The sequence below is a fragment of the Heterodontus francisci genome, chromosome 35, assembly GCF_036365525.1.
Source record: "Heterodontus francisci isolate sHetFra1 chromosome 35, sHetFra1.hap1, whole genome shotgun sequence".
Classification (NCBI taxonomy): domain Eukaryota; kingdom Metazoa; phylum Chordata; class Chondrichthyes; order Heterodontiformes; family Heterodontidae; genus Heterodontus; species Heterodontus francisci.
Genome location: NC_090405.1, coordinates 51,701,192 through 51,714,532, shown reverse-complemented (window position 1 = coordinate 51,714,532; position 13,341 = coordinate 51,701,192). Strand labels below are relative to the sequence as shown.

Genomic DNA, 13,341 nt, shown 5'->3' with positions numbered 1-13,341 from the left:
TGGGCAAGGGTGCGGGAGTAAAACTAGTTGAGAGGCGCCGTTTTAATGTGTTCCTCAATGGGTTGCTGGGGGAGTGGAAGGCCAGGTGCACTTCCGCTCCCTCCTCACAGTGAGGTGTTGGTGATGTTCTTTAAGTACCTTTGACATGAAGATAACCATAGCCAGCCTCAACAACAACGGCAGCAGGGGGTCTCACCGCAGATTTCACAATCTCTCAGTCCTCAGGGAAGGGAGACACGCGGTGAGCTTTCTGCAGGAAACCCACACCGTTCCGGGAGATAAAACCACCTGGCTCCTGGAGTGGCAGGGTGGGTTCTACATGAGTCACCTCACCCCTATTTCTAGTGGGGTGGCTATCTTGTTGGACGTGACTTTTCAGCTGGAGATCTTGGGGGTCAAGGAGCTAGTGCCGGGCCGCTTGCTCCACCTCGCGGTTCGCCTGGGTAGCATGTTGCTCCACTTTGTGAATGTGTACATGCCCAGACCCCGCGCGAGCAAGCGCGCTTCTTTGAAGAAGTGTCCGCTCTCTTGAGCTCCATCGATAGCGGCGTCATCCTTGGGGGGGATTTTAACTGTACACTCGAGGTGGGGGATCGATCCAGTCCCCAGCGCGGCCAAGCATCAGTGGAGAAGTTGAGGGAGCTGATCAGCTCCCTCAACGTGGTGGACGTCTGGCGGAATCTCCATCCCAACTCCAGCACCTTCACGTGGAGGTCTGGAGGAGGAGGGTCCTGAATCGACCGCCTCTACTTTTCACAGGCGTACGTCTCCCGCATCTCGGCGGCCTCCATGCACTTGGAGCCATGCACGGACCACCACCTGGTGTGGGCGGAGTTCATTCCACTCCACATGCGGGAGGTGTCCGCGTACTGGCACTTTAACAACTGGCTGCTGGAGGACGAGCGATTCCGGGACTCGTTCCGTCGATTCTGGACCGAGTGAAGCAGGAAGCAGGGGGGTTCCCCCTCCTTGAGGCTATGGTGGGATGTGGGCAAGACTCACATCCGCGTCTTCTGTCAGGAGATACGTGAAGGGGTCGACCAAGAGTTGGGAAGCCGAGATCGGGCGCCTGGAGAGGGAGGTGCTGGACTTGGAGTCCCGCCTCGGTAATGCAGTCGCAGACCCGGCCCTGTGTCAGGCGTATAAAGAGAAGGGTGTGCTGGGGGACCTGCAGCTCATAGGGTCCTGAGGCGCGTACGTGAGGTCGCAGATCCAGATCCTGGAAGATTTGGACCGCGCCTCACCCTTCTTCTACTTGCTGGAAAAATGGCGGGGGGTCTGGAAGCAGCTCATCGAGCTGCTGGCCGACGACAGATCCTCCATCATGGATCCGGAGGGAATGGGCCTCCTGGTCCGTACTTATTACAGTGCGTCGTTCTCTCCGGATCCGTCCAGCGAGGACGCGTGCAGCGTTTTGTAGGAGGACTTGTTGCAGGTCAGCTCGGAGGGCGCCGAAGGATTGGAGGCTCCGCTCACATTGGCGGAGCTGACCGGCACCCTCCACCAGCTCTCGAGGGGCAAATCCCCGGGGCTGGACGGGCTGACCATGGAGTTCCTCAGGGCGTTATGGGACGTCCTGGGGGACGATTACGCGCAGGTCCTGGGGGAAATCCTGGCGAATGGGGAGATGTCCCTCTCGTGGCGCAGGGTTAAAAAGGGTTAAGTACAGAGTTTTTTAAAAAGCGGGGTTCGATACAGAGTAAAGTTCCCTCTACACTGTCCCCGTCAAACACTCACAGAGCAGGTACAGCACGGGGTTATTTTCAGAGTAAAACTCCCTCTCCATAGTCCCTTCAAACACTCCCAGAGCAGGTACAACGTGGGTTAGATACGGAGTAAAGCTCCCTATACGCTATCCCGTCAAACACTCACAGAGCAGGTAGAGCAAGGGGTTAGAGACAGAGTAAAGCTCCTTAACACTGTCCTGATGAATATTGCTCAGATAAGTGTCCCCAACCCCATTCATCCATCAGACTTCCTGACTGAGAACACCAACCTAAGGCCAAATTCGCTGCAGGTTTTATGCTGTGTACCAATGTTCACTAGAGGTTGAGTTGGAGTTTACTCCGTGTTATTTCACACTGGACCCTTGTGCCGAATGTTACAGGACAGAGATCGGCCATTCAGTCCATCAAATCTGTGCTGGTGCTTTTCTGCACAAGATCCACCTGGTCCAATCTCGTCCTCCTGCTCAGACTCCACGTCCTTTAACATTCAGATGTTTCAAATGGTGATTCATTCCCTTTTACTTCTGGAACCTGTTGCATCACGTGACCCCCACCCCCCCCGCAGCCGTCACCCATCCATTGGGACTGGATCATCTTTTCCAATGGAATGTGATGCAGATTGGCTATGAGCTCTTTTCCTTTCCATCATTTTCCCATTGAATGACTCTTCAGAGAAAAGAAATGACCTGTATTCTGGCCATTATGGTGTAGGGCAGGTTTGATGGACCAGCTGTCAATTTTCGATGTTTGTATATTCCTTTAGCAACCCAGGTGAAAGGTTGGAAGCCATATTTCAGGGCAGCGCTAAGGTCAGAAAGAGTAGGAGAGAAGTCAAGGTAAGTGCAACAGTGGTGGTTGGCTGACAACAAGCCTGGGTTTTAAGAGCTTGCAGATTCTAGATTAAATAATGCCAGTACTCCACTGATACTCATGCATGCTGCCCTGCATTAGATCATAACTCAAACTGATTTTGTTGTGCTTTAACTGAGTCTGTGTTTCATCTGTATCCATATTCACTGCACAGTTATTCTTACCTCATAGGATTCTTCATCCCCTGCTACAATGCCTATGGACTTGACAAAAGGTTGTCCAGGATTGTCCACTCCGGTCTGGATACATTGATCCAGTGTCCAGCCACTGGATGTAGCCTTATCCCGCAGTTTGGCATATATACCAGGGGTCAGGTAAGACGACATGCTGTTGTAGTGCTTGCGAAGGTAAGGATAGTCCGCACTGAGAATATAAAGCCAATGAAGATACGACCATAATGACGCTTGCATTTCTATAGCAGCTTTAATAGAGTAAAAAGGGAGCTTCGCAGAAATATAATCAGAACAAGAACTGAAATAGAGCCAAATAAGGAGACATTAGAAAGGGTGATGAAAAAACTTGGTCCAGGAGGTAGGTTTTAAGTTGTATCTGAAAGGATGATGTGGAACCTTACTAGACTGATTAATTGAATTCAATTTTTAAAAATGCACATTCAAGAAATAAAAAGCTGGGACCGGTAAAAGCCAGGTGAACAGGTTCACAGTCTTTGCATTCAACATATAGAAAAATAGAAACATGGAAAATAGGAGCAGGAGTAGGCCATTTGGCCCTTCGAGCCTGCTCCGCCATTCATTATGATCATGGCTGATCATCCAACTCAGTAACCTGTTCCCGCTTTCGCCCCATTACCTTTGATCTCTTTAGACCCAACAGCTATATCTAACTCCTTCTTGAAAACATTCAATGTTTTGGCCTCATCTGCTTTCTGTGGTAGCAAATTCCACAGGCTCACCACTCTCTGGGTGAAGAAATTTCTCCTCATCTCAGTCCTGAAAGGTTTACCCCGTATCCTTGGACTACGACCCCTGGTTCTGGACTCCCCCACCATCGGGAACATCCTTTCTGCATCTACCCTGTCAAGTCCTGTTAGAATTTTATAGGTTTTTATGAGATCCCCCCCTCACTCTTCTGAACTCCAGCAAATATAATCCCAACCAACTCAATCTCTCCTCATACGTCAGTCCCACCATCCCAGGAATCAGTCTGGTAAACCTTCGCTGCACTCCTTCTATAGCAAGAATATCCTTCCTCAGATAAGGAGACCAAAACTGCACACAATATTCCAGGTGTGGCCTCACCAAGGCCCTGTATAATTGCAGCAAGACATCCCTGTTCCTGTACTCGAATCCTCTCGCTATGAAGGCCAACATACCATTTGCCTTTTTTACCGCCTGTTGCACCTGCATGCTTACCTTCAGCGACTGGTGTATGAGAACACCCAGGTCTCGCTGCATATTCCCCTCTCTCACTTTATAGCTGTTCAGATAGTCTGCCTTCCTGTTTTTGCTACCAAAGTGGATAACCTCATAGACAATATATTCATTAACCCAATTAGAATTGTTGCACTAAAATTAAACACCCACTGCTGAAAAAAAAGTGGCAAATCTCTAAAATTATCCATTTATATATATTGAGAAGTATTGTTTTTGCTGAACCCAGTTATGAGGATTGACCCTACTGGGTAATAAGGTATTTTGCAGAATTTTTAATTTTTCCATATCTCACTGTATTGAAATCATCTCATCATCTATTCCGACTCGTTCTTTGCAGAGTCACATACTGTGGGACTCCTCACTTCCTTCCACCTTCCCGTATTCTCTGTAAAATCCAAGCTTGGTGTCTAATCTTACTTTATCTTTTCCTGTTTATTCCTTCAGTGAAGGCCTGAACTGTGAATCTTATCACTTCACCTGGAGTTTCCAATTTAAAAAAAATTGGAGCAGAGCAAAGTATACTTTGAGTAATCCAATTATCTCTGGATGACCACCTGCCAATCTCATTCACTAATTTACGAACTAGTATATTTAAAGCAGAGATTGACAGATTTCTAAATACAAATGACATAAAGGGATATGGGGATAGTGCGGGAAAAAGGCATTGAAGTGGATGATCAGCCATGATTGTACTGAATGGTGGAGCAGGCTTGATGGGCTGAATGGCCTACTCCTGCTCCTATGTTCCAAACTGATATAATAGGTTCTAAAACTGAACAGGAGGTCCAACTTAGGTTTCAGTAACATGTAGCGATGAAGCTGTGAAATGTCACAGTTTTCACTTGAATTGTGAAAAACACCCTGCAGTGCAATAATAGACCATGTTCTGCAAATCATAGGCTGTGTTTGGAGAAAGCATTATGATCTGTGTTATCATTGGGGTGAGAGACAGGTGTACTATTGGTGGTGGGAACATTTTGAAGTGACAAATTAAAAGTACCAAGTAATATTAGATCGCAATGGACTGTCATTTTCCCATCGTGAATAATAGCATATGCAAAATAGACCCAAAGGCAACATATCAATATGTCCATTTTCTGCATCTGATTGACAGTTATAGCCATTAACCTGGCCCAAGATTTACTCCGGATTATGGAGTTTAATACCAGGTTAATGCTACCTAGACTGCAGATGTCAGATTTAACACCGGTTGTTTTATAAGGAAACAGATGGCCAGGATGTTAATAACCACCACTCGCGTTCCAACTCACTAATGTTTCTGTCTCTTGTTCTTTCTGACACTCAATATTGTAACATGATGTGAGGTATTCTTCACTTTTCCAGCGTTCCAAAAATAAAATTCCAGCTCTCCTTTTCATTATTGTTGATTCTTTAGTATTTAATGATCACAGCACCTTGGATTGGTGAGTTGATGTTACCCACAGTTAGTTTCTGGTTCTATCCGACTCCCAGGCTGTATCTTAGCTCTACAAATAATGAAATTTCCAGACAGCGCATTTGGGACCGTTCTCCACAATAGCATTGGCATCCATGAAACAATTGACAGACAGTGAATAAAGGAAAGTTTCAGTGAGATAAATCCACACAGGGTATTTTTTTTAAAGCTTTTATTCAAAAGGCAACAGTGGCAAATGTTAACAGAATTTCTGGTTGGAGATGGGATTAGTGTTTGAATCAGTGTTTTAGTCAACATTCTGACACAATTCTTTGATACCGTTTGGAGATGTGTTAAACATGGATGTGTCCATCTGCCACCCAACCTTCATTTACTAATCCAGATGGACAGGTCATAAAGTTCACGTTTATGAAGTTAGATGAAGACTCTGGATGTTTTCAGGAGTTGAATCTTTACAGAGGGCCTGCAGTCCTGAGGTAATTAGCGGGGGAGGGTTGTGCAGCACAGACTGGGTTCGGTGCAGTATTTGAGAATTTAGAAAGAAGACAGACTGCAATGTTATAAACAAGACAGGCAGAACAACTGAGCTAACACCTGTCCAATCATCAAATATTAACCAAGAGTAATTATTTTACCAATAACTTGTTGAGATGATTCTGAATTACCAATTTATTCATTCCATTGCAAGCCTGAGCTGCTCATTCTCTCTTTCCACTCTCTCCTCTCTCCCCCAGCTCCTGAAATGCCACATCAATTTATTTGGTTCTTGCTGTGGCTCAGTGGGCAGCACTCTCGCCCGAGTTATAAGGTTCTGGGTTCAAGTCACACTCCAGTGCCTGAGCACTAAAAGCAAGGCTGACACTCCAGTGTAGTACTGACGGAGTGCTGCTCTGTTGGAGATACCATCTTTTGGAAGAAACGTTAAGCAAGGCCTCATTTGCCTGCTTGGGTGGATGTAAAAGATCCCATGGTACTATTTAGAAGAAAAGCAGGGGAGTTCTCCCCGGTGTCCTGGCCAATATTGATCCCTCAACCAACATCACAAAAACAGATTGTCTGGTCAGTGTCCTACTGCTGTTTGTGGGAGTTTACAATTTGCTGTGTTTCCTACAGAATATCAGTGACTACACTTCAATGTACTTCATTGACCTGGAGACATCCAGTGCTTGTGAAAAGCGCTATATAAATACAAGTGTTTCTTTTTCTTACCTGGCGGGGTACAGTTTCCTCTGTTCACTCCCTGCTTTCACATAATGCCTGGTGAGCAGGAACCCCGCAGCCAGAGAGCCGGCTCCCACCAGTGTGAGGATGCCGCTGGTCCTCCTGTTGGTCAAGATCCGAGAGAAAGCACTGGCCATTTTCAGAGCGAGCCCCAGGAACCTGCGAGAAGAACGGCAGCGAGAAGTTTGAGGGCAGAAGTGAGGAAGGCAGCTGGCGCAGACATGATGGGCTGAATCGCCTCCTTCTGTGCCGTAACTTTTTTATGGTCTTGTGTGAAATCTGGAGTGAGCGGCAGGCTACATGCGGTGAGTGCATTCCTGAGGCACTCACCAACCCAAAGCAGGCAGCACTGAGACACTGGATGGCAGGAATTCCCCTCAACAAACACTTTTATTTACCAGTCAACTATATCCAGGAAATCTTTATTTGTCCATCTCATTTGATGTTTTTATGTCCTGAGCTCATTTTCCCTACACATTTTTCAACTAATGTCTCTAACCTCACTTTATCCTTTCATGACACTATGCACTCTGCCCCTCTTTGATTATTTATGCTCTGATTCACCTCCAGCAATCAATTCATTCACAGACTTCCACATATATATGATGTAACAAGCTATTGGCAGTGGGATGTTATTTGCAAACTCCCAATCTTTTAATTTTAATGTAGAACACAGTGCATTGTTTGCCCTCTAGATGGTGTTGGAAACACATTCCAAATCTGGTTTGTGCGGTGGGAGTTTAATGGTTTTAACAGCTTACTGAGGGTGACGGTGAGCAGGGACTCAGCACACAGACTGCAGCCCCAGTTTCAGCACCACTGTGGATGGACAGCTCCCAATGCCCCCCCCACCCCCCCCCCAGTCTCTGGGACCAAGGCAGGAGATGCTGGGGACATTCCGTGGGTGGGTAGATGTCGGTGGGCAGAATAGGAACATAGAAACATAGGAGCAGGAGTAGGCCATTCAGCCCATCGAGCCTGCTCCGCCATTCAATACGATCATGGCTGATCATCCACTTCAATGTCTTTTTCCCACACTATCCTCATATCTCCTTATGTCATTTGTATTTAGAAATCTGTTAATCTCTGCTTTAAACATACTCAATGACTGAGCTTCCACAGCCCTCTGGGATAGAGAATTCCAAAGATTCACAATCCTCTGAGTAAAGAAATTTCTCCTCATCTGGGTCCTAAGTGGCTTCCCCCTTATTTTGAAAATGTGTCCCCTGGTTCTAGATTTCCCAACCAGGGGAAACATCTTTGATGCATCTACCCTGTCTATCCCTATTTTGCAGGTTTCAATGAGATTACCTCTCATTCTTCAAAACTCTAGAGAATACAGGCCCAGTTTCTCCAATCTCTCTTCACAGGACAGTTCTGCTATCCCGGGAACAAGTCTGGTGAACCTTAGTTGCACTCCCTCTATGGCAATAATATCCTTCCGAAGGTAAAGGGACCAAAACTGCACACAGTACTCCTGCTGCGGTCTAACCAAGCTTCTGTACAATTGAAGCAAGACTTTACTACTCCTGTATTCAAATCCTCTTGTGATAAAGGCTAGCATACCATTAGCCTTCTTAATTGCTTGCTGCACCTGCATGTTAGCTTTAAGTGACTTATTGACGAGGACACCCAGGTCCCTTTGTAGATCTACACTTTCTAATCACTTACCATTTAACAAATACTCTGCACATCTATTCCTCCTACCAAAGTACATAACCTCACATTTTTCCACATTCTATTCCATCTGCCACATTCTTGCCCACTCACTAAGTCTGTCCAAATCTCCTTTGAACTGCTTTGTAACTTCTTCCTAACACACATTCCCACCTGGTTTTGTGTCATCCACGAACTTGGAAATACTATATTTGGTCCCCACATCCAAATCATTGATATATATTGTGAACAGCTGGGGCCCAAACACTGATCCCTGCGGTACCCCACTAGTCACAGCCTGCCAATGCAAGAATGACCCATTTATTCCTACTCTCTGCTTTCTGCCTGTTAACCAATCCTTAATCCATGCCAGTATATTACCTCCTATCCCATGAGCTTTAATTTTGCTAAGCAACCTCCTGTGAGGGATTTTATCAAAAGGCTTCTGAAAATCCAAGTATACCACGTCCACCGAGTCCCCTTTATCAATTTTGTCAGTAAGATCCTCAAAAAACTCCAAAGGGTTCATCAAACATGATTTCCCATTCATAAATCCATGTTGACTATGCCCAATCAGAACATTATTATCCAAGTGTCCATTTATCACATCCTTTCGAATAAATTCCAGCATTTTTCCAATGACTGTTGTAAGGCTAACAGGTCTGTAATTCCCTGTTTACTCTCTCCCTCCCTTCTTAAATAGTGGGGTGACATTTGCTACCTTCCAATCTGCCGGAACCATTCCAGAATCTATAGAATTTTGGAAGATGATCACCAATGCATCCACTATCTCCACAGCTACCTCTTTCAACACTCTGGCATGTAGAATATCAGGTCCTGGGGACTTATCAACCTTCAGCCTCATTAATTTCTCCAATACAACCTTCTTGCTAATACTAATTTCCTTCAATTCCTCATTCCCCCTAATCCCTTGGATCTCTAATTCTGGGAGATTTCTTGTATCTTCCTTAGTGAAGACAGACACAAAGTAATAATTTAGTTTATCTGCCATTTCTCTATTCCCCATTATAAATTCTCCTTACTCTCCCTGTAATGGACCCACATTTGTCTTCGCCAAAAGCTTCCTTTTTGCGTACCTATACAAGCTTTTACAGTCCATTTTTATGTTTTTTGCTGGTTTACATTTTGTTCTATTCTTCCCTTTCTTTACCAGTCTCTTGCTCCTCTTTTGCTGCATTCTAAAATCCTCCCAATCCTCAGGTTTACCACTATTTCTGGCAACTTTATAGACCGTTTCTGAAAATCTTATACAATCCTTAACTTCCTTTGTTATCCACGGTTGACTGCCTTTACTTTTGCCGTTTTTGCACCTTGAAGGAATGTATAGTTACTGTAAACTATGTAATAATTCTTTGAAGACTATCCATGGTCTATGCACCGTCATACCTTTTAATGTATTTTCCCAATCCACCTCAGCCAATTTGCCCCTCATACCTTCATAATTTTCTTTGCTCAAATTTAACATCGTGGCTTCAGATTGAACTACCTCATTTTCAAACATAATGTAAAATTCTAGTCAAGTTAACACTTGATGCTTCGCCAGGTTCGTTCAAGAATTCTGAGAGTGTCAGGAACCCCCAGGAACATTCCCAACCCTGCACAGATTTTTCTCCATCCCAAAACATGCTCATTCTTGGCTCCCAAAATCAAATAATCTGAACATTAATATAGCTGAAATCTGTTCAACGGCCTGTAAACCGAGATGGTGCCCCCTCCAAGCTAACAACAGACAACTCCTTCAATCGCCAGTAATAATCTCCACTGAATGCAATGCAACAAACCACAAAAGTAGCTGCATCAAAACAGCTCCCCGCACACCACACTCTGCATTCAATCCCCAGGCCTCCCTCACAGTCACCATGGGATGTGTTAGCATATTTGCCACTTAATTCCAGGATAATACATCGGACACCCTCAATTCCAAAATGTAACACCTCACCAGCAGGCTTTCCTTCTGATTGCAGTGGTACTGCCGCCTTTCAATTCCTGTACAACATGGGCCTTATGTCCAAATGTCCTTCAACATACACGAATCTCTCCAGCTATTTAAAACTCTACAAATATACAATAGTGATTTCCCCCTAACAAATCACATCATTTACCAGCACTTCCTCTCTTTCTGAATGTCCTACAATACGCAATTATCCCTTCTCTCCAAATTTTGTTCAGTTTTTTTTCATTTGTTTGTGGGATGTGGGCTTCACTGGCTAGGCCAGCATTTATTGCCCATTCCTAATTGCCCTGGAACTGAGTGGCTTGCCAGGCCATTTAAGAGGCAACCACATTGCTGTGGGTCTGGAGTCACATGTAGGCCAGACCAGGTAAGGAGAATCTTCTTCACTCAGAGAGTGTTGAGAATGTGGAACTCACTATCCTATGGAGTAGTTGAGGCAAATGGTATAGCTTCAGTTACACATCCTAACAGCACTCTGGGTGTACCTACCTCACATGGACTGCAGCGGTTCAAGAAGGCAGCTCACCACCACCTTCTCAAGGGCATTTAGGGATGGGCAATAAATGCTGGCTTAGCCAGCAATGCCCACATCCCATGATTGAAGAAAAAAAAGTTAAGAAGAAGCTGGATAAAAACATGAGGGAGAAACAAATAGGAGGATGTGCTGATTAGATGAAAAAGGGTGGAGGAGGCTCATGTGGAGCATAAACACCGGCATATAGCAGTTGGGCTGAACGACCTGTTTCTGTGCTGTACATGCTATATAATTCTATGACTCTAAACACCTAGCTATATATGCAGGTCTCCCTCCACCCCACAATTACACAACATGGACCTTTCTTCAGCTAAACACCAACATAGAAATCCCTCAATCCAAACACAATACAAGATAGAGGGATTCTCCACACAGACTGTGATACTTACTCCATTTAATACTACAACTTGTTAGAACTTCATTCACCCAAGCTGTCCAATGACCCACTATTTCTCCATTTCTCCTGTCCCGTCTTATTACAGCACACAATAGTCCCCCATCCAAATATTATAAACCACAACTGCAAGCTTTTCCCTGCTAAATGTCCAATAATCCCTTCTTCCAAATAATGACAATGCAATTCATCAATTCTACACCATACATCTTTCTTCACCCGAATACCTTACAAGTACTCCCACTATTCAACCACCATATACTGACATACCCTGCAGTCAAATATAACTTGAACCTTTATTTATATAATGCCTTTAATATAAGAAAGTGGCCCAAGGTACTTCATAGGAGAATTATAAAGCAACATTAGACACTGAGCCACGTAAGGCAATATTAGGGCAGATAGCCAAAGCTTGGTCAAAGAGGTAGGTTTTAAGGAGTGTCTTAAAGGAAGAAAAGGACACAGAGAAGTTTATGGAGGGAATTCCAGAGAAAGGGTCCAGGCAACTGAAGGCATGGTCACCAATGGTGGAACAATTAAAATTGGGAATGCTCGTGGGGCCAGAATTAGATGAGCGTGGATATCTCAGAGGGTTCTGGGGCTGGAGGAGATTACAGAGATAGAGAGGGGCGAGGCCGTGGAGTGATTTGAGAAAAAGGATGTGATTTTTAAAATCAGTATGTTACTTATCCAGGAGACAGTGTAGGTCAGTGAGTGATGGGTAAATGGGATTTGGTGTGAGTTAGGACACGGGCAGCTCAACGTTGGATGATGTCAAGCTTACAGAGGGTAGAATGCGGAAGGCTGGCTAGTTGTGCATGAGAATAGTGAAATCTAGATGGAATTAAGGCATGGATGAGGGTTTGAGCAGCAGATGAACTGAGTCAGGATGGAGTCCAACGATGTTATGTAGATGGAGGTAGTTTTAGTGATGGTGCAAATATGTGGTTGGAAGCTCATCTCACCCTCAAAAATGACACCAAGTTCATAAACAATCTAGTTCAGCCTCAGAAAGTTGTTAGGGAGTGGGATAGAGTCAGTGGCTTGGGAGTGGAGTTGGTGGGGGGAACTGAAGATAATGGCTTCTGTCTTCCAATATTTAGTTGGAGGAAAGTTCTGCTCATCCAGTACTGGATGTTGGACAAGTAGTCTGACAGGTTAGAGACAGTAGAGTGGTTAAGAGTAATGGTGGTGAAGCAGAGCTGAGGTGATGACATGTTCAAGGACTTTGAAGAGGTAAGGGAGAGGTAATGGTTTTCAAGGACGGAGGAGGGATCAAGGGTTGTTTTTTTAAGGAGAGGCGAGACGACAGCAGATTTAAAGTAGAGCGGGACAGTACCTGAGGGGAGAGAGGCTCCCATGTTAACAATATCAGCTAACATGGGAGCCAGGGAGGGAAGTTGGGTAGTCAGCAGATTAGTGGAAATGGGTTGAGGGAGCAGGAGGAGGGTCTCATGGACAAGATGAGCTCGGAGAGAGCATGAGGGGAGATAGAGAAACTAGAGCAGTAGGATACAACACACTCATATCAATGGGTCTTTGTCTTCTGATCTCGGACTGATCAACCAACAAAGCAATGGCACCAACAGTAATCCTTACCAAATTTATGCCATAAAATTAACACAAGACAAAACCAGTAAATGAGAAATATCTTCTTTGGGCCTCCTTATCTCGAGAGACAATGGATACGCGCCTGGAGGTGGTCAGTGGTTTGTGAAGCAGCGCCTGGAGTGGCTATAAAGGCCAATTCTAGAGTGACAGGCTCTTCCACAGGTGCTGCAGAGAATGAGAAATATAGAACATAAATAAAAAGGTTACCTGGGCATCAAGGGCCATATTGGCAAGGTAATTAGGCAGCATGTGGCCAGTGGGCATTATAGAGTCATAGAATGATTACAGAAAAGAAGGAGGCTATTCAGCCCATCGAGTGTATGCTAGCTTTCTGTAGAGCATCCACAAATCTCCCTCAATCTCCTTTGCTCCAAGGACAATAGCCCCAGCTTTTCCAACCTAACCTTGTAACTAAAATCCCCCATCCCTTGAACCATTCTGCTAAATCTCCTCTGCACCCTCTCAAGGGCCTTCACATCCTTCCTAAAGTGTGATGATTAGAATGCAATACTCTCGTTGTGGCCTAGCCAGAGCTTTATAA

General features: G+C 45.0%; 1 protein-coding gene across 1 annotated transcript in view; it reads right to left on the bottom strand.

Moving 5' to 3' along the window:
• LOC137350691 (creatine kinase U-type, mitochondrial-like) overlaps positions 1-12,803 on the bottom strand; it is a 53,409-nt gene extending 40,606 nt beyond the window's left edge. Inside the window, exons 1-3 of the mRNA XM_068015568.1 lie at positions 12,789-12,803; positions 6,618-6,788; positions 2,762-2,960 (exon numbers count right to left, since the gene is read on the bottom strand). Coding sequence (XP_067871669.1) covers positions 2,762-2,960; positions 6,618-6,766 — 348 coding nt within the window. The 5' untranslated portion in view covers positions 6,767-6,788; positions 12,789-12,803. The remainder of the gene's footprint in view (positions 1-2,761; positions 2,961-6,617; positions 6,789-12,788) is intronic.
• Between the last annotated feature and the right edge of the window lie 538 nt (positions 12,804-13,341).